General features: G+C 55.0%; 1 protein-coding gene across 1 annotated transcript in view; it reads right to left on the bottom strand.

Annotated features, from left to right (window-relative positions):
- The window catches only part of LOC132825300 (prolyl 3-hydroxylase 1-like), a 215583-nt gene that overhangs the window by 45345 nt on the left and 145415 nt on the right, over positions 1-24823 (bottom strand). The window contains exons 4-9 of the mRNA XM_060840404.1: positions 11242-11348; positions 10631-10758; positions 10195-10290; positions 9891-10038; positions 9534-9642; positions 6744-6819 (exon numbers count right to left, since the gene is read on the bottom strand). Coding sequence (XP_060696387.1) covers positions 6744-6819; positions 9534-9642; positions 9891-10038; positions 10195-10290; positions 10631-10758; positions 11242-11348 — 664 coding nt within the window. The remainder of the gene's footprint in view (positions 1-6743; positions 6820-9533; positions 9643-9890; positions 10039-10194; positions 10291-10630; positions 10759-11241; positions 11349-24823) is intronic.

Genomic DNA, 24823 nt, shown 5'->3' with positions numbered 1-24823 from the left:
TTGCAAAATGTCCAGATGACAGAGGAGGAAGTGCTGGATGTCTTGAAACGGTTAAACGTGGATAAATCCCCAGGACCGAATCAGGTGTACCCGAATACTCTGTGGGAAGCTAGGGAAGTGATTGCTGAGCCTCTTGCTGAGATATTTGTATCATCGATAGTCACAGGTGAGATGTCGGAAGACTGGAGGTTGGCGAACCTGGTGCCACTGTTTAAGAAGGGCGGTAAAGACAAGCCAGGGAACTATAGACCGGTGAGCCTGACCTCGGTGGTGGGCAAGTTGTTGGACGGAATCCTGAGGGGCAGGACGTACATGTATTTGGAAAGGCAAGGACTGATTCGGGATAGTCAACATGGTTTTGTGTGTGGGAAACCACGTCTCACAAACTTGATTTGAGTATTTTGAAGAAGTAACAAAGAAGATTGATGAGGGCAGAGCAGTAGATGTGATCAATATGGACTTCAGTAAGGCGTTCGACAAGGTTCCCCATGGGAGACTGATTAGCAAGGTTAGATCTCATGGAATACAGGGAGAACTAGCTATTTGGAGACAGAACTGGCTCAAAGGGAGAAGATAGAGGGTGGTGGTGGAGGGTTAATTTTCAGACTGAAGGCCTGTGACCAGTGGAGTGCCACAAGGATCGCTGCTGGGTCCTATACTTTTTGTCATTTACATAAATGATTTGGATGTGAGCATAAGAGGTACAGTTAGTAAGTTTGCAGATGACACCAAAATTGGAGATGTAGTGAACAGCGAAGAGGGTTATCTCAGATTACAACAGGATCTGGACCAGATGCGCCAATGGGCTGGGAAGTGGCAGATGGGAGTTTAATTCAGATAAATACGAGGTGCTGCATTTTGGGAAAGCAAATCTTAGCAGGACTCATACACATAATGGTAAGGTCCTAGAAAGTGTTGCTGAACAAAGAGACCTTGGAGTGCAGGTTCATAGCTCCTTGAAAATGGAGTCACAGGTAGATAGGATAGTGAAGAAAGCGTTTGGTATGCTTTCCTTTATTGGTCAGAGTATTGAGTACAGGAGTTGGGAGGTCACGTTGCGGCTGTACAGGACATTGGTTAGGCCACTGTTGGATGTTGCCAGGGTTGCAGGGTTTGAGCTATAGGGAGAGGCTGAACAGGCTGGTGCTGTTTTCCCTAGAGGGTCGGAGGCTGAGGGGTGACTTTATAGAGGTTTTTTAAATTATGAGGGGCATGGATAGGATAAATCGGCAAAGTCTTTTCCCTGGGGTCGGGGAGTCCAGAACTAGAGGGCATAGGTTTAGGGTGAGAGGGGAAAGATATAAAAGAGACCTAAGGGGCAACTTTTTTACACAGAGGGTGTTACGTGTATGGAATGAGCTGCCAGAGGAAGTGGTGGAGGCTGGTACAATTGCAACATTTAAGAGGCATTTGGATAGGTATATGAAAAGGGAGGGTTTGGAGGGATAGGGGCCAGGTGCTGGTAGGTGGGACTAGATTGGGTTGGGATATGTGGTCGGCATGGACAGGTTGGATCGAAGGGTGTGTTTCTGTGCTGTACATCTCTATGACTCTCTCCACACTGTCCCCCATTAAACGCTCCCAGGACAGGGACAGCACGGTGTCAGATACAGAGTAAAGCTCCCTCTACACTGTACCCCATTAAACATTCACAGAACAGAGACAGCACGGGGTTTGACACACAGTAAAGCTCCCTCTACACTGTCCCCAGTAAACACTTCTAGGATAGTGACAGTATGGTGTTAGCTGCAGAGTTAAACTCCCTCTACACTGTCACCACCAAACACTCTGACAGGGATGGCGAGGGGTTAAATGCAAAGTAAAGCCCCCTCTACACTGCCCCATTAACTACTCCAAGACAGGGACAGCATGGTGTAAGATACAGTGTAAAGCTCCCTTTACACTGACCACCATCAAATACTCCCAGGACAGGGACAGCATCAAGTTAGATACAGAGTAAATCTCCCTCTACACTGAACCCTATCAAACACTCCCAGGGACAGGGACAGGGACAGCACGGGGTCAGATACAGAGTAAATCTCCCTCTACACTGTACCCCATTAAACACTCCCAGGACAAGGTCAGTATGGTGTTAGATACAGAGTTAAGCTCCCTCTACACTGTCCCCATCAAACACTCCCAGGACAGGGACAGCATGGGGTTAGATAAGGAGTAAAGCTCCCTCTACACTGTCCCCATCAAACACTCCCAAGGACAGGGATAGCATTGTGTTAGATACAGAATAAAGCTCCCTCTACACTGTCCCCCCCATCAAACACTCCCAGTGAGAATGTCTACAGCCTCAAAACGTGTCTGTAAACATTCAGACTAAAATGTGATGTTGAATTATAGAACACCTTTGCTGAACATTAGAAGTTAGACAAGCAGGGAGGGTTGGTCCATGAGAAAAGGGGGAACCCAAGTTATACAGAAGAGAAAGACATCTGCTTGCACCAAGTGATAATGGGATGGTCGAAGGCAATTGTGAACATTTGCTTTAACACCAGTGAATCTGTGTGAGCAGGACACTGAGTGATTACATTCACAGACATTCCCTTGTGAAATTAATGACAGTGTTTGATTCTGACCTCGAACAGAAACTCGGTACTATCAAAAGCCTGGTAATTAACGGTCAAGTTCTGTCAATTATAATGGATTCTTATTACCCCTTGACAGCGGGGCAGACAGAGAGGGAAAAGCATCTTTTCTCTGACAAGTCCCTGATCTGAGAGTTCTAAAGGACACTGGAGAGAGAGAGAGAGAGAGAGAGAGAGAGAGAGAGAGAGAGAGAGACAAAGAGAGAGACCAAAGTGTTCGTTGTTGTGATTCTGTTCGCCGAGCTGGGAATTTGTGTTGCAGACGTTTTGTCCCCTGTCTAGGTGACATCCTCAGTGCTTGGGAGCCTCCTGTGAAGTGCTTCTGTGATCTTTCCTCCGGCATTTGTAGTGGTTTGAATCTGCTGCTTCTGGTTGTCAGTTCCAGCTGTCCGCTGCAGTGGTCGGTATATTGGGTCCAGGTCGATGTGCTTATTGATTGAATCTGTGGATGAGTGCCATGACTGGAACTGAGGATGTCACCTAGACAGGGGACAAAACGTCTGCAACACAAATTCCCAGCTCGGCGAACAGAACCACAACAGAGAGAGAGACCATTTTGGTGCTGGGACTGCTGAAGCCAGTAGAAAATTAAACTCTTTGTGCTTACTTGCTATGGATCGAATTTCATTGCAGTTTTGAGAGTTTATGATGATTGTAAGTAGCCATTGCTGGTTCTGAAATGCAAACTCTGTAAAAGGTAATGTTGACAAAGCTTTAACTTGTTCTTGCAGACCGCTCTACAGACCTTACAGACTGCCCCATTGTCAATTCTAACTAATCAGATCTTAGGTCTGATTTGAATTTGAATCTGAAAAGAGAGCATGTTTAATTCGGAGACTAATGAATTAGTTTAAATGCAACCTAATGGTAATATTTCAGCCTCATGTACAGGATGATTCAGTGCTTAAGATAAAAAGCAGGAGTCTGCTCCCAGCTTAAAATTATTCTAAACCTAACATGGAAGAGATTCTGACACAATCTGTTGGGAAGCCATTTTATGGTCAAAGTTTGCCCTCCTTGCTAAGAAGCCATTTTGTAAAACAATTGTATCAGAATGTGAGCTGTGCAAGGTTACCTTATGACCTCGGAGAAACTGAGGACTGCAGATGCTGGAGATCAGAGCTGAAAAGGTGTTGCAGGAAAAGTGCAGCAGGTCAGGCAGCATCCAGGGAGCAGGAGAATCGACATTTCGGGCATGAGCCCTTCTTTAGGAATGAGCCCTCATGCCCGAAGCGTCGATTCTCCTGTTCCATGGATGCTGCCTGACCTGCTGTGCTTTTCCTGCAACACATTTTCATACCTTATGACCTCTCCCAGTTAGCTCAGAGTGGCACCTCTTTCTGATAGGGGTTTATCTCACTAGCAGGCGCCTATCTCGACTGGGAATGTTTTCCCCACCTGATGGATGGCTCAGCGCCTGTAGGAGTGATCAGGCAAGTGCACACAGACCTGTCAATTAACTTCCTGTGTGGGCTCTAGAAGGAAGAGTGATATCCTACTCGTCTGGGTAATTAGGAGCCAGTTAGTTGAGCTTTGTGGTATCAGTGTTACATTGTAACTGTGATGCTATCAGTCAATAAAGGGGATGACTAATATAAAACAAAAATGTCTGTAAGAACTTCCAAAGAGTGGTATCTCCGGGACAAACCAAGAGAGGCTGACAGTTTGAGTCCACAAGGGACTGCCTGGGCTGTCTCAAATGTGTACTTTAACACCAGGACAGGGAGAGCACAGAGTGAGCTAGAGAATAAAGCTCCCTCTACACTGTCCCCCAGCAAACACTCCCAGGACAGGGACAGCACCAGGTTAGATACAGAGTAAAGCTCCCTCTACACTGTTCCCCCATCAAACACTCCCAAGGACAGGGACAGCACTGGGTTAGATACAGAGTAAAGCTCCCTCTACACTTTCCCATCAAACTCTCCCAAGGACAGGGATAGTGCAGGGCTATATACAAAAGTAAAGCTTCCTCTTCACTGTCCCCTCAATCAAGCACTCCCAGGACAGGAATAGGATGGGGTTATGTACAGAGTAAAGCTCCCTCCACACTGTTCCCCCATCAAACACTCCCAGGATAGGACAGCACAGGGTTAGATACAGAGTAAAGCTCCCTCTACACTGTCCCCATCAAATACTCCCAGAACAGGGACAGCATGGGGTAAGATTCAGAGTAAAGCTCCCTCTACGCTGTCCCCCCATCAAACACTCCCAGGACAGGGACAGCACAGGGTTAGATTCAGAGCCAAGCTCCCTCTACACTGTCCCCATCAAACATTCTCAGGTCTGGGACAGCATGGGGCTAGATACAGAATAAAGCTCGCTCTACACTGTCCCCCATCCCAGGGACAGGGATAGCACTGGGTTAGATACAGAGTAAACCCTCCCTCTACACTGTCCCCCATCACACACTCACAGCGACAGGGACAGCATGGGGCTACTTACAGAGTAAAGCTCCCTCTACACTGTCCCCATCAAACATTCTCATGTCTGGGACAGAATGGGGCTAGATACAGAGTAAAGCTCCTCTACAATGCTCCCCCATCACACACTCCCAGGACAGGGACAGCATGGGGTAAGATTCAGAGTAAAGCTCCCTCTACGCTGTCCCCCCATCAAACACTCCCAGGACAGGGACAGCACGGTGTTAGATTCAGAGCCAAGCTCCCTCTACACTGTCCCCATCAAACATTCTCAGGTCTGGGACAGCATGGGGCTAGATACAGAATAAAGCTCGCTCTACACTGTCCCCCATCCCAGGGACAGGGATAGCACCGGGTTAGATACAGAGTAAACCCTCCCTCTACACTGTCCCCCATCGCACACTCCCAAGGACAGGGATAGTGCAGGGCTATATACAGAAGTAAAGCTTCCTCTTCACTGTCCCCTCAATCAAGCACTCCCAGGACAGGGACAGGATGGGGTTAGATACAGAATAAAGCTCCCTCTACACTGTCCCCATCAAATATTCCCAGGACAGGGACAGCATGGGGTAAGATTCAGAGTAAAGCTCCCTCTACACTGTTCCCCCATCAAACACTCCCAGAACAGGACAGCACAGGGTTAGATTCAGAGTAAAGCTCCCTCTACGCTGTCCCCCCATCAAACACTCCCAGGACAGGGACAGCACGGGGTTAGATACAGAGTAAAGCTTCCTTTACACTGTCCCCATCAAATACTTCCAGGACAGGGACAGCATGGGGCTAGTTACAGAGTAAAGCTCCTTCTACACTGTCCCCATCAAACATTCTCAGGTCTGGGACAGCATGGGGCTAGATACAGAATAAAGCTTGCTCTACACTGTCCCCCATCCCAGGGACAGGGATAGCACAGGGTTAGATACAGAGTAAACCCTCCCTCTACACTGTCCCCCATCACACACTCACAGCGACAGGGACAGCATGGGGCTACTTACAGAGTAAAGCTCCCTCTACACTGTCCCCATCAAACATTCTCAAGTCTGGGACAGCATGGGGCTAGATACAGAGTAAAGCTCCTTTACAATGTTCCCCCATCACACACTCCCAGGACAGGGACTGCATGGGGTTAGATACTGAGTAAAGCTCCCTCTACACTGTCCCCCCATCAAACACTCTCAGGACAGGGACAGCAAGGGGTTAGATACAGAGAAAAGCTCCCTCTACACTGTCCCCCCATCCCAAGGACAGTGGCAGCACAGGGTTAGATACAGAGTAAAGCTACCTCTACACTGTCCCATCAAACACTCCCAGGACAGGGACAGCACCGGGTTAGGTACAGAGTAAAGCTCTCTCTACACTGTCCCCCATGAAACCCTCCCAGGACAGGGACAACGCAGGATTAGATACAGAGTAAAGCTCCCTCTACACTGTACCCCATCAAATACTACCAGGGACAGGGACAGCATGGGGTTAGATACAGAGTAAAGCTCCCTCTACTCTCTACCCCCATCAAACACTCCCAGGACTAGTATGGGGTTAGAGAAAGAGTAAAGCTCTCTCTACACTTTCCTCCCATCAAGCACTTCCAGGACAGGGACAGCATGGGGTTAGATACAGAGTAAAGCTCCCTCTACACTGTCCCCCATCAAACACTCCCAGGACAGGGACAGGGACAGAATGGGGTTAGATACAGAGTAAAGTTCTCTCTGAGGGTGAGGGGGTCACTTACTGAAACTCTCTTGCCTCCCTGATCCGTGAAGTAGAACTCCCCTCCGTCAAATTCATCATTGAGATAGAGAAAACCCCTGCAAAAGACAGAGAGAAAATCAACACCAGAGAGAGAGAGAGAGAGAGAGAGAGAGAAACAGAACAAGGGAGAGAGAGATACAAAGAGAAACAGGGAGGGAGCTGAGGGGGAGAGAATAACGGTGTAGCGACAGTCAGAATGGAATGGAAAAAAGATAGAGTGAGAGTCGCATTGAGGGAAAGAGGGAATGGGAGACAGAGAAGGAGAAAAAGAAAAAGAGAGAAACTGGGCGGCATGGAAAGTGAGATGGTGTGGTGGTATCGAGAGAGAACGAGAGGGTCTACGGTGCAGAAACAGACAGAAAACAGGAAGTGCGGGGAAGAGAGAGAGAGATTGAGAAGACAGAAATCAAGGGAGTGGAGAAGAGAGAGTGCAATGAAGAGAGAGAGGCAGAGAAAGAGGGAGTGTGAGACTGAGTGCTAGAGATAAAGTGAGAGAGAAAGAGGGGAACTGAGGTGGAGAGAGAACAAGAGATCGAGAGAGAGGACTGAGGGAAGAGATAGAGAGGGACCACCAATCAAGAAAGATGCTGCAATAATGGCATCACCAATGCAGATAGTTCCGGAATAACGAGTGCTCCAAACCCAAGGATCAAATTTGAATCTTCGGAAAAGTGCAGATAAGAAGGTCGGGATAATAACGGTCAGGATCAGCTTGTTACTCAGACCGGAGAATCTGAAGGTCGGGATAATGATGATCGGGATCAAGCTGTTACAGAGACCGGGGAATCTGAAGGTTGGGATAATGATGGTCGGGATCAGCTTGTTACTGGTAGAAATTAATAGCTCTGAGAAAAATCTAACATGTTGTTGTGTTCATTCCTGGGCTGAGCGAGTTATTTGCTGCAGCCAGCATTCATAGTCCCCTTGATGACTTGATGATTGCGAAGGTGGTTCCAAACTGTCTCGTTGAATTACTGCAATCCCGATTTCCAGGATTATGACCAACACACGTTGAAGAAAGCGCTGATATATTTCCATGTGTGAGGTCTCAGAGGGGAAATTGTCGGGGCTGCTGTTCTCATGTCTCTTTTGGTCTTGTCCTTCTCAATGGAAGTGGTCATTAGTTTTGGAAGGTGTTGTCCGAGGAGTTTCTGAAGAGCCTGTTGTCGACAGGACAGATTGTTGTGACTGTGGCTGCACCGTCCAGGAGTAGGGTTTTGGTGACGTGTTCCCAATTAAGTAGGAGCTGCTTTGTTCCTGGATAACATCAAACTTCTCGGGTGTTGTTGGAGCTGCCCGCATTCATCCCATCTCACTCCTGACTTGTGCGTTATTGATGGTGGGACCAGCTTTGGAGAGCGGGGAGTCAGGAGGTGAGATACTCACTGCAGGATTCTCAGCCCCTCTGACCAGTTCTTGTAGCCACAAGATTGTTTGGCTATTCAGTTCCGTTTCTGGAAAATGGTAACCCTCAGGATGTTGATAGTGGGAGCAGATTCAGTGATGGAGACACCATTGACCATCAAGAGGGCGATGGCTGGATTCTCTTGTCATTGGAGGTGGTAACCCCCAGGATTGTCATGGAGGCAACGGTGGGGTTCTCTCTTGTTGGAGATGGTAACCGCACCAGAACATTCAGGAATGATAACATCCCCATTTCTGAACTTAAGATGCAGGGAAGGTCATCGATGATACAACTGAAAATGGTTGTTCCTAGGACACCACCCTGAGGAGCTCCTGCAGAGAGGTCCTGGAGCTGAGATGACTGACCTCTAACAGCCATGATCATGTTCTAATGTGCCAGGTCTGACTCAGGCATGGCTATGTGGACTGGGTCAACAAACTGGGCAGTAAACCAGCCAGGGCTGGCATTCTGGAGTGATGTTTGGCACGGTTTTAAAGAGTGATACATCAAGAAGCCAACTCAAGGCTGTGCTAGTTTTGAATTCAGATCACTGAACCAGTCAGGCAGTCAAATTATAAACGAGGAGTGAATTATACAAAAGCCAATCTATCAGAAGGTGAGACTGGGCAGAGGCAATTATATTGTTTCTTGAGTATTTTGAGGTTACACAAACTGGCAAGAGGCAGGTGAAAATTACCTGTAACAGCTGGGCTGAAGGACTTAGGATTAAAGGAATTGGTTGGTTTCTCTGATCTCTCTCTCAGCCCCATTATAAATTCTTTCATCTCTGCCTGGAATAGGGCCACAGCTAAGTCCTTACTTAGTTTTAACTGAGGAAGAGACTGAGTTCTCCCAGAAGGTGAGAGATAAGTCACTGTGAAGGAATGAGAATTTGAAGGAAATGGGAAGGAGATTGTACTGGGGAAATCAAGGCATGAACAATAAAGCTCAGTCCATGTTGTGATAACCACCTTCTGAAATGGGGCTGGGGAAACGATATGAAAACGAGACGGTCAGTGGTGTTACCATCACTGAATCCCCTTTACAATTAACATCCTGGGCGTTACCACCTCCAACAAGAGAGAATCCAGCCATCAGCCTCTTGATGGTCAGTGGTGTTACCATCAGTGAATCCCTTCCCCCATCAGACAGCCTGTCCATCCCCTGAGATAAGCCCAGGTGAAGCTTTGACAGCGATCTGTCACCAGATACCAACTCCCAAAATTGATTCCTATCATTCTAGCAACATCCTCCCTACCTTCACACTCCATTGCCTCAGAAATCAGCTGACGGTCCATTAGCCTTCCCTATCCTGTCCAGATTTGGTTTTTGGGATTGGCGATGGGTTTCCCAGATCTCTGTTACCTGTAGTCTCCAGCTGAGCCTTGGAGTGACTCCCTCCAACACTCTGCCCCCTCTGGCTCCTGCAGACATGGGTCCCTTGACACTGTGCTCCTGCTGGCCTCCTGGTCTCCTGTAAAGGGATAAACAAGGAGGTGAAGTACATAGTTGTCAAATAGCACACCTGGAGTGGGGGACAGGAGGGGAGCCCAGGGTCTGGAAGGGGAGAAGTAGCTGGATCAGAGAGAGAACAGGGATGTTCCCAACCTCCAAGAAATCCCTGAGATCTTGCTGTGCAGCATGGGGCTCAGGAGCAAGCAGGGACCAAGCTCTGTCCTCTAGACCACCTCCAACCCCCAGCAACATCACGTCTGCACTCACCTGTCACTGGACCATGACAGGACAGGATGGAGATGGATGGACGAAGAGGCAGAGTGGTAAAGAATTGCTGTGTAATGCGTTGCACTCGCACACTGGCATGGTAATACAGGCGGGCAGCGGGTGGGTCAACCAAGGAGTCACGGGCCAACTGTAAACAGACATGGAGAAGGGTAAGGCCTGGGTTCCCCGTATCCAGGAATGCTCATCTCACATACACACATACACACACACACAGACACACACACACAGACAGACACACACACACAGACACACACACACAGAGCCTCTCCCAAACGGATCTCACCGTCAACACTGTTTTGATGCTCAGTTCCTCAAGGTTAGTGCTCTGAGGGCGAGCAGAGTTATCTCCAGGTTCCTCTTCTCCCAGCGCTGCCAAGGTCTGAGGGGTTTCACAGTGAGAAAGACAGAAAGAGATGATGACAAGTTACTGAGCTCTGTCCCAACACCCACAGCCGTGGACCTTGCCTCTAAATCAAGCCCCTATCTTCTCCCTCTGCCCCCAAACCCTGACCCCTCCACCAAGATTTATTGCTGACTCTTCACCCACAAACCCCCCTGACCTGTGACCCCACAGTCACCCTCCATCTGACCCCTGATCCCTCTGTCAGCCTCCATCTGACCCCTGACCCCTCTTTCACTCTCCATCTGACTCCTGACCCCTCTACCACCTTCCATCTGACCCCTGACCCCTCTGTCACCCTCCTGATCCGAGTACTCACATGGGCGACATTGCGCAGAGTGACACACTCCTGGTGGGTGAGGGCACCATCAAAGACCACCCGGTGTGTACCTTGGAGGTGGGATCCATTCATCACCAGCTTCAGATGGGCCAGAGGTGGGGCAGAGGCTGTGGGGGTGCAGGGAACCCTGGTGTTACACAGGGAGATCTCACCAGCAAAACACACCCCGCCCAAAAGGGTTCACTTGCCTCCCCTCAGAGACGGATAACATTCCTCATCCCTGTTTCTGATGGGAATACCCTTGTCCGCTCCAATACCCTGCCATCTCCCCACACCTTTCCCCTCCCAGGAAAAATCTGAACAGAGCGACCCTTCATTTTTCGCAATGTGAACACGTACAGGCTGGACCACCCTCCAGAAGGCGCTACCACCATCCCCTGGCATCAGCCTGAGTGAACTCTCTCTGGAGAACCTCCCATTCCAGTCCCTCACGTTGTTGGATACGTGGCCAACGTGGGTGACTGCAGGAGGCATTTGCAGGTTTCAGGCATGTTGTTTCCCACAGGGAGGGCGAGGCCATTTCCTTCATCCCGTTCCCCATCCCAAGACCAGATCCCAGAGCCCAGTGTTCAAACCAAGCGCTGACTGACCTCGCAGCTTGTCCATGCTGCCTTCCTGCCCCAGCACGGATTTCTGTCGAGAATCTGAAGCCTGACCTGTGCCGTTTGGTGAACGCGGGATGCTCATGTTCACAGGCCTGGGGGTGACAAGCATACATGACGTGGGATCACACTGGACCAGGCACTAACTCCAACCAACTCAACCGCCCAAATCAGAAACCCGGTCAGGCAAGCAATGCGTAGGGAGTGGGCACTGTCAGAGGGAAAGTGTTGAGGGAGTGGGTACTGTCAGAGGGTCAGTGTTGAGGGTCAGTGCTGAGGGAGTGGGAACTGTTGGAGGGTCAGTGCTGAGGGAGTGGGCACTGTCAGAGGGTAAGTGATGAGGAAGTGGGCATTGTCAGAGGGTCAGTAATGAGGGAGTGGGCGCCGTCGGAGGGTCAGTGCTGAGGGAGTGGGCACTATCAGAGGGTCAGTGCTGAGGGAGTGGGCATTCTCAGACGGTCTGTGCTGAGGGAGTGGGCACTGTCAGAGGGTCAGTGTTGAAGGGGAGGGCACTGTCAGAGGGTCAGTACTGAGGGAGTGGGCACTGTCAGAGTGTCAGTGCTGAAGGAACGCCACACAGTCAGAGCGTCAATGCTGAGGGAGTGGGCACTGTCAGAGGGTCAGTGCTGCAGGGGAGGGCACTGTCAGAGGGTCAGTGCTTAGGGAGTGGTCACTGTCAGAGGGTCAGTGCTAAAGGAGTGGGCACTGTCAGAGGGTCAGTGCTGAGGGAATGCCGCACAGTCAGAGCGTCAATGCTGAGGGAGTGCTACACTGTTGCAGGTACAGTACTGAGGGCGCACTGCACTGTCGGAGGGTCAGTGCTGACGGAGTGGGCACTTATGCAGGGTCAGTGCTGAGGGAGTGTCACACTGTCGAAGGGTCAGTGCTGATAGAGTGGCCACGGTCAGAGGGTCAGTACTGAGGGAGTGGGCACTGTCTGAAGGTCAGTGCTGAGGGAGTGGGCACTGTCGGAGGGTCAGTGCAGAGGGAATTGGCATTGTTGGAGGGTCAGTACTAAGGGTGTGCGTACTGTTGGAAGTTCAGTACTGAGGGAGCACTGCATTGTCGGAGGGTCAGTGCTGAGGGAGTGCCGCACTGTCAGAGGGTCAGTGCTGAGGGAGTGCCGCACTGTCAGAGGGTCAATGCTGAGGGATTTGGCACTGTCGGAGGGTCAGTCCTGAGGGAGGGGACAATGTCGGAAGGACAGTGCTGAGGGAGTGGGCATGGTCAGAAGGTCAGTGCTGAAGGATTTGGCACTCTTGGAGAGTCATTACTGAGGGCGTGCGCACTGTGGGAGGATCTGTACTGAGGGAGCACAGCATTGTTGGATGGCCAGTGCTGAGGGAGTGCTGCACTGTCGGAGGGTCAGTGCTGAGGGAGTGCCGCCCGTTGGAGGGTCAGTGCTGAGGGAGTGCTGCACTGTCAGATGGAAAGTGCTAAGGGAGTGGGCACTGACAAAGGGTCTGTGCTGAAGGAGTGGGCATTGTCGGAGTCTCAGTGCTGAGGGAGTGGGCACTGACTGAGGGTCAGTGCTGAGGGAGTGGGCACTGTCAGAGGGTCAGTGCTGTAGGGGAGGGCACTGTCAGAGGGTCAGTGCTGAGGGAGTGGTCACTGTCAGAGGGTCAGTGCTAAAGGAGTGGGCACTGTCAGATGGTCAGTGCTGAGGGAATGCCACCACAGTCAGAGCGTCAATGCTGAGGGAGTGCTGCACAGTTGGAGGTTCAGTACTGAGGGAGCACTGCACTGTGGGAGGGTCAGTGCTGACGGAGTGCCGCACTGCCGGAGGGTCAGTGTGAGGGAGTGCCGCACTGTCGGAGGGTCAGTACTGAGGGAGTGCCACACTGTCGGAGGCTCAGTGCTGAGGGAGGGGGCTTTGTCAGAAGGACAGAGTTGAGGGAGTGGGAATGGTCGGAGGGTCAGTGCTGAGGGAGTGCCGCACTGTCGGTGGGTCAGTACTGAGGGAGCACTGCACTGTCGGAGGGTCAGTGCTGAGGGAGTGCCGCACTGTCGAAGGGTCAGTGCTGAGGGAGTGTCGCACTGCCGGAGGGTGAGTGATGAGGGAGTGCCACACTGTCGGAGGCTCAGTGCTGAGGGATTTGCCATTGTCTGAGGGTCAGTACTGAAAGAGTGGGCTTTGTCGGAAGGACAGTGCTGAGGGATAGGGCATTGCTGGAGGGTCAGTGCTGAGGATGGGCGCACTGTTGGAGGTTCAGTACTGAGGGAGCACTGCACTGTCGGAGGGTCAGTGCTGCGGGAGTGCCGCACTATCGGAGAGTCAGTGCTGAGGGAGTGCCGCACTGCCAGAGAGTCAGTTCTGAGGGAGTGCCACACTGTCGGAGGGTCAGTGCTGAGGGTGTGCTGCACTGTTGGAGGGTCAGTGCTGAGGGTGTACCGCACTGTCTGAGGGTCAGTGCTGAGGGAGTGGGCACTGTCAGATGGTCAGTGCTAAAGGAGTGGCCACTGTCAGAGGGTCAGTGCTGAGGGAATGCCGCACAGTCAGAACGTCAATGCTGAGGGAGTGATGCACAGTTGGAGGTTCAGTACTGAGGGAGCACTGCACTGTCAGAGGGTCAGTGCTGACGGAATGGGCACTTGTGAAGGGTCAGTGCTGAGGGAGTGCCACACTGTCGAAGGGTCAGTGCTGACAGAGTGGGCACGGTTGGAGGGTCAGTACTGAGGGAGTGGGCACTGTTGGAGGTTTAGTACTGAGGGACCACTGCACTGTGGGAGGGTCAGTGCTGAGGGAGTTCCCCACTGCCGGAGGGTCAGTTCTGAGGGTGTGCCGCACTGTCGGAGGGTCACTGCTGAGGGATTTGGCACTGTCTGAGAGTCAGTACTAAGAGAGTGGGCTTTGTCGGAAGGACAGTGCTGAGGGAGTGGGCATTGCTGGAGATTCAGTACTGAGGGAGTATCACACCGTCGGAGGGTCAGTGCTGAGGGAGGGGGCTTTGGCGGAAGGTCAGTGCTGAGGGAATTGGCACTGTTGGAGGGTCAGTACTGAGGGTGTGCGCACTGTTGGAGGTTCAGTACTGAGGGAGCACTGCGCTGTCGGGGGGTCAGTGCTGAGGGAGTTCCGCACAGTTGGACAGTGAGTGCTGAGGGATTTGGCACTGTTGGAGGGTCAGTACTGTGGGAGCATTGCACTGTCGGAGGGTCAGTGCTGAGGGAGTGCCGCACTGTCGGAGGGTCAGTGCTGAGGGAGTGCCACACTGTCGGAGGGTCAGTGCTGAGGGTGTGCCGCACTGTCGGAGGGTGAGTACTGCGGGTGTACCATACTGTCGGAGGGTCAGTGATGAGGGAGTGGGCACCGTCGGAGGGTCAGTGCTGAGAGGGTTGGCACTGTCGGAGGGTCAGTGCTAAAGGAGTGGGCGCTGTCGGAGGTTCAGGACTGAGGGAGCGCTACAGTGCGGGAGGGTCAGTGCTGAGGGAGTGGGCACTGTCAGAGGGTCAGTGCTGAGGGAGTGTCCACTGTCAGATGGTCAGTGCTGAGTGGGTGCCACACTGTCGGAGGGTCAGTGCTGAGGGAGTGTCGCACTGTCAGAGGGTCAGTGCTAAAGGAATGGGCACTGTCAGAGGGTCAGTGCTGAGGGAGTGCCGCACTGTCGAAGGGTCAGTGCTGAAGGTGTGCCGCACTGTCGGAGGGTCAGTGCTGAGGATGTGCCGCACTGTCGAAGGGTCAATGCTGAGGGAGGGGACAATGTCGGAAGGACAGTGCTGAGGGAGTGGGCATGGTCAGAGGGTCAGTGCTGAAGGATTTGGCACTCTTGGAGAGTCATTACTGAGGGCGTGCGCACTGTGGGAGGATCAGTACTGAGGGAGCACAGCATCGTTGGAGGGCCAGTGCTGAGGGAGTGCCACACCGTTGGAGGGTCAGTGCTGAGGGAGTGCTGCACTGTCAGAGGGAAAGTGCTAAGGGAGTGGGCACTGACAGAGGGTCTGTGCTGAAGGAGTGGGCACTGACTGAGGGTTAGTGCTTAGGGAGTGGGCACTGTCAGAGGGTCAGTGCTGAGGGAGTGGTCACTGTCAGAGGGTCAGTGCTAAAGGAGTGGGCACTGTCAGAGGGTCAGTGCTGAGGGAATGCCGCACAGTCAGAGCATCAATGCTGAGGGAGTGCTGCACAGTTGGAGGTTCAGTACTGAGGGAGCACTGCACTGTGGGAGGGTCAGTGCTGAGGGAGTACCACACTGTCGGAGGCTCAGTGCTGAGGGAGTGCCGCACTATCGAAGGGTCAGTGCTGAGAGAGGGGGCTTTGTCAGAAGGACAAAGTTGAGGGAGTGGGAATGGTCGGAGGGTCAGTGTGAGGGAGTGCCACACTGCCGGAGGGTCAGTGCTGAGGGAGTGCCGCACTGTCGGAGGGTCAGTACTGAGGGAGCACTGCACTGTCGGAGGGTCAGTGCTGAGGGAGTGCCACACTGTCGGAGGCTCAGTGCTGAGGGAGTGCCGCACTGTTGGAGGGTCAGTGCTGAGGGTGTGCGCACTGTTGGAGGTTCAGTACTAAGGGAGCACTGCACTCTTGGAGGGCCAGTGCTGAAGGAGTGCCCACTGTCGGAAGTTCAGTGCTGAGTGAGTGCCGCACTGTCGGAGGGTCAGTGCTGTGGGAGTGCCGCACTGTCGGAGGGTCAGTGCTGATGGAGTGCCGCACTGTCGGAGGGTGAGTACTGCGGGTGTACCATACTGTCGGAGGGTCAGTGATGAGGGAGTGGGCACCGTCGGAGGGTCAGTGCTGAGAGGGTTGGCACTGTCGGAGGGTCAGTGCTAAAGGAGTGGGCGCTGTCGGAGGTTCAGGACTGAGGGAGCGCTACAGTGCGGGAGGGTCAGTGCTGAGGGAGTGGGCACTGTCAGAGGGTCAGTGCTGAGGGAGTGTCCACTGTCAGATGGTCAGTGCTGAGTGGGTGCCACACTGTCGGAGGGTCAGTGCTGAGGGAGTGTCGCACTGTCAGAGGGTCAGTGCTAAAGGAATGGGCACTGTCAGAGGGTCAGTGCTGAGGGAGTGCCGCACTGTCGAAGGGTCAGTGCTGAAGGTGTGCCGCACTGTCGGAGGGTCAGTGCTGAGGATGTGCCGCACTGTCGAAGGGTCAATGCTGAGGGAGGGGACAATGTCGGAAGGACAGTGCTGAGGGAGTGGGCATGGTCAGAGGGTCAGTGCTGAAGGATTTGGCACTCTTGGAGAGTCATTACTGAGGGCGTGCGCACTGTGGGAGGATCAGTACTGAGGGAGCACAGCATCGTTGGAGGGCCAGTGCTGAGGGAGTGCCACACCGTTGGAGGGTCAGTGCTGAGGGAGTGCTGCACTGTCAGAGGGAAAGTGCTAAGGGAGTGGGCACTGACAGAGGGTCTGTGCTGAAGGAGTGGGCACTGACTGAGGGTTAGTGCTTAGGGAGTGGGCACTGTCAGAGGGTCAGTGCTGAGGGAGTATTCACTGTCAGAGGGTCAGTGCTAAAGGAGTGGGCACTGTCAGAGGGTCAGTGCTGAGGGAATGCCGCACAGTCAGAGCATCAATGCTGAGGGAGTGCTGCACAGTTGGAGGTTCAGTACTGAGGGAGCACTGCACTGTGGGAGGGTCAGTGCTGAGGGAGTACCACACTGTCGGAGGCTCAGTGCTGAGGGAGTGCCGCACTATCGAAGGATCAGTGCTGAGAGAGGGGGCTTTGTCAGAAGGACAAAGTTGAGGGAGTGGGAATGGTCGGAGGGTCAGTGTGAGGGAGTGCCACACTGCCGGAGGGTCAGTGCTGAGGGAGTGCCGCACTGTCGGAGGGTCAGTACTGAGGGAGCACTGCACTGTCGGAGGGTCAGTGCTGAGGGAGTGCCACACTGTCGGAGGCTCAGTGCTGAGGGAGTGCCGCACTGTTGGAGGGTCAGTGCTGAGGGTGTGCGCACTGTTGGAGGTTCAGTACTAAGGGAGCACTGCACTCTTGGAGGGCCAGTGCTGAAGGAGTGCCCACTGTCGGAAGTTCAGTGCTGAGTGAGTGCCGCACTGTCGGAGGGTCAGTGCTGTGGGAGTGCCGCACTGTCGGAGGGTCAGTGCTGATGGAGTGCCGCACTGTCGGAGGGTGAGTACAGTGGGTGTACCACACTGTTGGAGGGTCAGTTATGAGGGAGTGGGCACTGTCGGAGGGTCAGTGCTGAGAGGGTTGGCACTGTCGGAGGGTCAGTGCTAAAGGAGTGGGCGCTCTCGGAGGTTCAGGATTGAGGGAGCGCTACAGAGCAGGAAGGTCAGTGCTGAGGGAGTGGGCACTGTCAGAGGGTCAGTGCTGAGGGAGTGTCGCACTGTCAGAGGGTCAGGGCTGAAGGAGTGCCACACTGTCGGAGCTTCAGCACTAAGGGAGCGCTACACTGTGGGAGGGTCAGTGCTGAGAGTGTACGGCACTGTCGAAGGGTCAGTGCTGAGGGAGGGGTCTTTGTCAGAAGGACAGAGTTGAGGGAGTGGGCATGGTCGGAGGGTCAGTGCTGAGGGAGTGCCGCACTGTCGGAGGGTCAGTGCTGAGGGAGCACTGCACTGTCGGAGGGTGAGTTCTGCGGGAGTGCCATACTGTCGGAGGGTCAGTACTGAGTGAGCACTGCACTGTCGGAGGGTGAGTGCTGAGGGAGTGCCACACTGTCGGAGGGTCAGTGCTGAGGGAGGGGGCTTTGTCGGAAGGACAGTGTTGAGGGAGGGGGCTTTGTCGGAAGGAGAGTGCTGAGGGATTTGGCACTGTTGGAGGGTGAGTATTGAGGGCGTGCGCACTGTTGGAGGTTCAGTACTGAGGGAGCACTGCACTGTCGGAGGGCCAGTGCTGAAGGAGTGCCGCAATGTCGGAGGGTCAGTGCTGAGGGAGTGCCGCACTGCCGGAGGGTCAGTGCTGAGGGAGTGCTGCACAGTCGTAGGGTGAGTGCTACGGGAATGCCACACTGTTGGAGGGTGAGTGCTGTGGGAGTGCCACACTGTCGGAGGGTGAGTGCTGTGGGTGTGCCGCACTGTTGGAGGGTCAGTGCTGAGGGTGTGCATCAATGACGGAAGGTCAGTGCTGAGTGAGTGCCGCACTGTCGGAGGGTCAGTGCTGAGGGATTGCTGCACTGCCGGAGGGTGACTGCTGACAGAGTGCCACACTGTCAGAAGGTTAGTACTGAGTGAGCACTGCACTGTTGGCGGGTGAGTGCTGCGGGAGTGCCACACTGTCGGAGGGTCAGTACTGAGAGAGCACTGCACTGTCGGAGGGTGAGTGCTGAGGGAGTGCCACACTGTCGGGGGGTCAGTGCTGAGGGAGGGGGCTTTGTCGGAAGGACAGTGTTGAGGGAGGGGGCTTTGTCGGAAGGAGAGTGCTGAGGGAGTGGGCATGGTCGGAGGGTCAGTGCTGAGGGATTTGGCACTGTTGGAGGGTGAGTATTGAGGGCGTGCGCACTGTTGGAGGTTCAGTACTGAGGGAGCACTGCACTGTCGGAGAGCCAGTGCTGAAGGAGTGCCGCACTGTCGGAGGGCCAGTGCAGAGCGAGTGCAGCACTGTCGGATGGTCAGTGCTGAGGGATTGCCGCACTGTTGGAGGGTCAGTGCTGAGGGAGTGCCGCGCTGTCGGAGGGTCAGTGCTGAGGGAGCACTGCACTGTCGGAGGGTGAGTTCTGCGGGAGTGCCACGCTGTCAGAGGGTCAGTGCTGAGGGTGTACCGCACTGTCGAAGGGTCAGTGCTGAGGGAGGGGTCTTTGTCAGAAGGACAGAGTTGAGGGAGTGGGCATGGTCGGAGGGTCAGTGCTGAGGGATTGCCGCATTGTTGGAGGGTCAGTGATGAAGGAGTGCCGCACTGTCGGAGGGTCAGTGCTGAGGGAGTGCCGCACTGCCGGAGGGTCAGTGCTGAGGGAGTGCTGCACAGTCGTAGGGTGAGTGCTACGGGAATGCCACACTGTTGGGGGGTCAGTGCTGATGGTGTGCCGCACTGATGGAGGGTCAGTGCTGAGGGTGTACCGCACTGTCTAAGGGTCAGTGCTGTGCGAGTGCCGCACTGCCGGAGGGTGAGTGCTGAGGGTGTACCGTACTGTCGGAGGGTCAGTGCTGGGGGAGGGGGCTTTGTCGGAAGGACAGTGTTGAGGGAGTGGGCATGGTTGGAAGGTCAGTCCTGAGGGATTTGGCACTGTTGGAGGGTCAGTATGAGGGGGTGCACACTGTTGGAGGTTCAGTACTGAGGGAGCACTGCACTGTCGGAGGGCCAGTGCTGAAGGAGTGCCACACTGTCGGAGGGCCAGTGCTGAGGGATTTGGCACTGTTGGAGGGTCAGTACTAAGGGTGTGCCGCACTGTTGGAGGTTCAGTACAGAGGGCGCACTGCAGTTTTGGAGGGTCAGCGCTGCGGGAGTGCCGCACTGTCGGAGGGCCAGTGCTGAAGGAGTGCCACACTGTCGGAGGGCCAGTGCTGAGGGATTTGGCACTGTTGGAGGGTCAGTACTAAGGGTGTGCCGCACTGTTGGAGGTTCAGTACAGAGGGCGCACTGCAGTTTTGGAGGGTCAGCGCTGCGGGAGTGCCGCACTGTCGGAGGGTCAGTGCTGAGGGAGTGCCACACTGCCGGAGAGTCAGTGCTGAGGGTGTACCGCACGGTCGAAGGGTCAGTGCTGAGGGAGGGTGCTTTGTCAGAAGGACAGAGTTGAGGGAGTGGGCATGGTTGGAGGGTCAGTGCTGAGGGATTTGGCACTGTTGGAGGGTGAGTACTGAGGGATTGCCGCACTGTTGGAGGGTCAGTGCTGAGGGAGTGCCGCGCTGTCAGAGAGTCAGTGCTGAGGGAGCACTGCACTGTCGGAGGGTGAGTTCTGCGGGAGTGCCACACTGTCGGAGGGTCAGTACTGAGGGAGGGGGCTTTGTCGGAAGGAGAGTGCTGAGGGTGTGGTCATGGTCGGAGGGTCAGTGCTGAGGGATTTGGAACTGTTGGAGGGTGAGTCCTGAGGGTGTGCGCACTGTTGGAGGTTCAGTACTGAGGGAGCACTGCACGGTCGGAGGGCCAGTGCTGAAGGAGTGCCTCACTGTTGGAGGGTCAGTGCTGTGGGAGTGCCGCACTGTCGGAGGGTGAGTGCTGCGGGAGTGCCACACTGTCGGAGGGTGAGTGCTGCGGGAGTGCCACACTGTCGGAGGGTGAGTACTGCGGGTGTACCACACTGTCGGAGGATCAGTGATGAGGGAATGGGCACTGTCGGAGGGTCAGTGCTGAGAGGGTTGGCACTGTTGGAGGGTCAGTGCTAAAGGAGTGGGCGCAGTCGGAGGTTCACGACTGAGGGAGCGCTACAGAGCAGGAGGGTCAGTGCTGAGGGAGTGGGCACTGTCAGAGGGTCAGTGCTGAGGGAGTGTCCACAGTCAGATGGTCAGTGCTGAGTGGGTGCCACACTGTCGGAGGGTCAGTGCTGAGGAAGTGTCGCACTGTCGGAGGGTCAGTGCTGAGGGAGTGGGCACTGTCTGAGGGTCAGGGCTGAAGGAGTGCCACACTGTCGGAGCTTCAGTACTAAGGGAGCGCTACACTCTGGGAGGGTCAGTGCAGAGGGATTTGGCACTGTTGGAGGTTCAGTGCTGAGGGTGTACCGCACTGTCGGAAGGTCAGTGCTGAGTGAGTGCCGCACTGTCGGAGGGTCAGTGCTGAGAGAGTGACGAACTCTCAGAAGGTCAGTACTGAGTGAGCACTGCACTGTCGGAAGTCAGTGCTGAGGGAGGGGGCTTTGTCGGAAGTCAGTGCTGAGGGAGGGGGCTTTGTCGGAAGGACAGTGTTGAGGGAGTGGGCATGGTTGGAAGGTCAGTCCTGAGGGATTTGGCACTATTGGAGGGTCAGTACTGAGGGCGTGCGCACTTTTGGAGGTTCATTACTGAGGGAGCACTGCACTGTCGGAGGGTCAGTGCTAAGGGTGTGCCTCAATGACGGAAGGTCAGTACTGAGTGAGTGCCGCACTGTCGGAGGGTGAGTGCTGCGGGAGTGCCACACTGTCGGAGGTTCAGTGCTGTGGGTGTGCCGCACAGTTGGAGGGTCAGTGCTGAGGGTGTGCCACACTGTCGGAAGGTCAGTGCTGAGTGAGTGCCGCACTGTCGGAGGGTCAGTGCTGAGGGAGCGCTACAGAGCAGGAGGATCAGTGCTGAGGGAGTGGACACTGTCAGATGGTCAGTACTGAGTGAGCACTGCACTGTCGGAGGGTCAGTGCTGAGGGAGCACTGCAGTGTCGGAGGGTGAGTTCTGCGGGAGTGCCACACTGTCGGAGGGTCAGTGCTGAGGGATGGGGCTTTGTCTGAAGGACAGTGTTGAGGGAGGGGGCTTTGTTGGAAGGAATGTTCTGAGGGAGTGGGCATTGTCGGAGGGTCAGTGCTGAGGGATTTGGCACTGTTGGAGGGTGAGTCCTGAGGGAGTGCGCACTGTCGGAGGGTCAGTACTGAGGGAGCACTGCACTGTCGGAGGGCCAGTGCTGAGGGAGTGCCGCACTGCCGGAGGGTCAGTGCTGAGGGAGTGCCGCACTGCCGGAGAGTCAGTGCTGAGGGAGTGCCGCACTGCCGGAGGCTGAGTGCTTCGGGAATGCCACACTGTCGGAGGGTCAGTGCTGAGGATGTGCCGCACTGTTGGAGGCTCAGTGCTGAGGGTGTACCGCACTGTCTGAGGGTCAGTGCTGAGGGAGTGGGCACTGACAGAGGGTCAGTGCTGAGGGAGTGGCCACTGCCAGAGCATCAGTGCTGAAGGGGAGGGCACGGTCAGAGGGTCAGTGCTGAGGGAGTGGGCACTGTTGGAGGTTGAGGACTGAGGGAGCACTGCACTGTGGGAGGGTCAGTGCTGACAGAGTGTTGCAATGTCGGAGGGTCAGTACTGAAGGAGTGCCACACTGTCGGAGGTTCAGTACTAAGGGAGAACTACATTGTGGGAGGGTCAGTGCTGAGGCAGTTGGCACTGTCGGAGGGTCATTGATGAGGGAGTGGACACTTTCGGAGTGTCAGTGCTGAGCGGGTAGGCACTGTCGGAGTGTCATTGCTGAGGGAGTGGGCACTGTCGGAGGGTCAGTGCTAAAGGAGTGGGCGCTGTCAGAGGGTCAGTGCTGAGGGAGTGTCTACTGTCAGATGGTCAGTGCTGAGGGAGTGCTGCACTGTCAGAGGGTCCGTGTTGAGGGCGTGCCGCACTGTCTGAGTGTCAGTGCTGAGGGAGTGCCGCACTGTCCGAGGGTCAGTGCTGAGGGTTTGCCGCACTGTCTGACGGTCAGTGCTGAAGGACTGCCACACTGTCGGAGCTTCAGTACTAAGGGAGCGCTACACTCTGGGAGGGTCAGTGCCGAGGGATTTGGAACTGTTGGTGGGTCAGTGCTGAGGGAGTGCCGCACTGTCGGAGGGTCAGTGCTGTGGGAGTGCCGCACTGTCGGAGGGTGAGTGCTGAGAGTGTGACGCACTGTCAGAAGGTCAGTACTGAGTGAGCACTGCACTGTCGGCGGGTGAGTGCTGCGGGAGTGCCACACTGTCGGAGGGTCAGTGCTGTGGGAGTGCCGCACTGTCGGAGGGTCAGTGCTGTGGGTGTGCCGCACTGTCGGCAGGTCAGTGCTGAGGGTGTGCCCCACTGATGGAAGGTCAGTGCTGAGAGAGTGCCACACTGTCAGAAGGTCAGTACTGAGTGAGCAATGCACTGTCGGTGGGTGAGTGCTGCGGGAGTGCCACACTGTCGGAGGGTCAGTGCTGACGGTGTGCCGCACTGTCGGAAGGTCAGTGCTGAGGAGGGGGCTTTGTCGGAACGACAGTGTTGAGGGAGTGGGCATGGTTGGAAGGTCAGTGCTGAGGGATTTGGGACTGTTGGACGGTCAGTACTGAGGGCGTGCGCACTGGTGGAGGTTCAGTACTGAGGGAGCACTGCACTGTCGGAGGGTCAGTACTGAAGGAGTGCCACACTGTCGGAGGTTCAGTACTAAGGGAGAACTACATTGTGGGAGGGTCAGTGCTGAGGGAGTGGGCACTGTCGGAGGGTCATTGCTGAGGGAGTGGGCACTGTCGGAGGGTCAGTGCTAAAGGAGTGGGCGCTGTCAGAGGGTCAGTGCTGAGGGAGTGTCCACTGTCAGATGGTCAGTGCTGAGGGAGTGCTGCACTGTCAGAGGGTCCGTGTTGAGGGCGTACCGCACTGTCTGAGTGTCAGTTCTGAGGGAGTGCCGCTCTGTCCGAGGGTCAGTGCTGAGGGTTTGCCGCACTGTCTAACGGTCAGTGCTGAAGGACTGCCACACTGTCGGAGCTTCAGTACTAAGGGAGCACTACACTGTGGGAGGGTCAGTGCTGAGGGATTTGGAACTGTTGGAGGGTCAGTGCTGAGGGAGTGCCGCACTGTCGGAGGGTCAGTGCTGTGGGAGTGCCGCACTGTCGGAGGGTCAGTGCTGTGGGAGTGCCGCACTGTCGGAGGTTGAGTGCTGAGAGAGTGACGCACTGTCAGAAGGTCAGTACTGAGTGATCACTGCACTGTCGGCGGGTGAATGCTGCGGGAGTGCCACACTGTCGGAGGGTCAGTGCTGAGGGTGTACCGCACAGTCGGAGGGTCAGTGCTGAGGCAGGGGGCTTTGTCGGAAGGACAGTGTTGAGGGAATGGGCATGGTCGGTCAGTTCTGAGGGATTTGGCACTGTTGGAGGGTCAGTACTGAGGGGGTGCGCACTGTTGGAGGTTCAGTACTGAGGGAGCACTGCACTGTCGGAGGGTCAGTGCTAAAGGAGTGGGCGCTGTCAGAGGGTCAGTGCTGAGGCAGTGTCCACTGTCAGATGGTCAGTGCTGAGGGAGTGCCGCACTATCGGAGGGTCAGTGTTGAGGGCATGCCGCACTGTCTGAGTGTCAGTGCTGAGGCCGTGCCGCACAGTCTGAGGGTCAGTGCTGAAGGAGTGCCACACTGTCGGAGCTTCAGTACTAAGGGAGCGCTACACTGTGGGAGGGTCAGTGCTGCGGGAGTGCCGCACTGTCGGAGGGTCAGTGCTGTGGGAGTGCCGCACAGTCGGAGGGTGAGTGCTGAGAGAGTGACGCACTGTCAGAAGGTCAGTACTGACTGAGCTCTGCACTGTCTGAGAGTCAGTGCTGAGGAAGGAGGCTTTGTCGGAAGGACAGTGTTGAGGGAATGGGCATGGTTGGAAGGTCAGTCCTGAGGGATTTGGCACTGTTGGAGGGTCAGTACTGAAGGCGTGCGCACTGTTGGAGGATCATTACTGAGGGAGCACTGCACTGTCGGAGGGCCAGTGCAGAGCGAGTGCAGCACTGTCGGATGGTCAGTGCTGAGGGATTGCCGCACTGTTGGAGGGTCAGTGCTGAGGGAGTGCCGCACTGTCGGAGGGTCAGTGCTGAGGGAGCACTGCACTGTCGGAGGGTGAATTCTGCGGGAGTGCCACACTGTCAGAGGGTCAGTGCTGAGGGTGTACCGCACTGTCGAAGGGTAGGTGCTGAGGGAGGGGTCTTTGTCAGAAGGACAGAGTTGAGGGAGTGGGCATGGTCGGAGGGTCAGTGCTGAGGGATTGCCGCATTGTTGGAGGGTCAGTGCTGAGGTAGTGCCGCACTGTCGGAGGGCCAGTGCTGAAGGAGTGCCGCACTGTCGGAGGGTCAGTGCTGAGGGAGTGCCGCACTGCCGGAGGGTCAGTGCTGAGGGAGTG

The sequence above is a fragment of the Hemiscyllium ocellatum genome, chromosome 20 (assembly GCF_020745735.1).
Source record: "Hemiscyllium ocellatum isolate sHemOce1 chromosome 20, sHemOce1.pat.X.cur, whole genome shotgun sequence".
Lineage (NCBI taxonomy): Eukaryota > Metazoa > Chordata > Chondrichthyes > Orectolobiformes > Hemiscylliidae > Hemiscyllium > Hemiscyllium ocellatum.
This window is presented reverse-complemented; position numbering and strand designations above follow the sequence as displayed.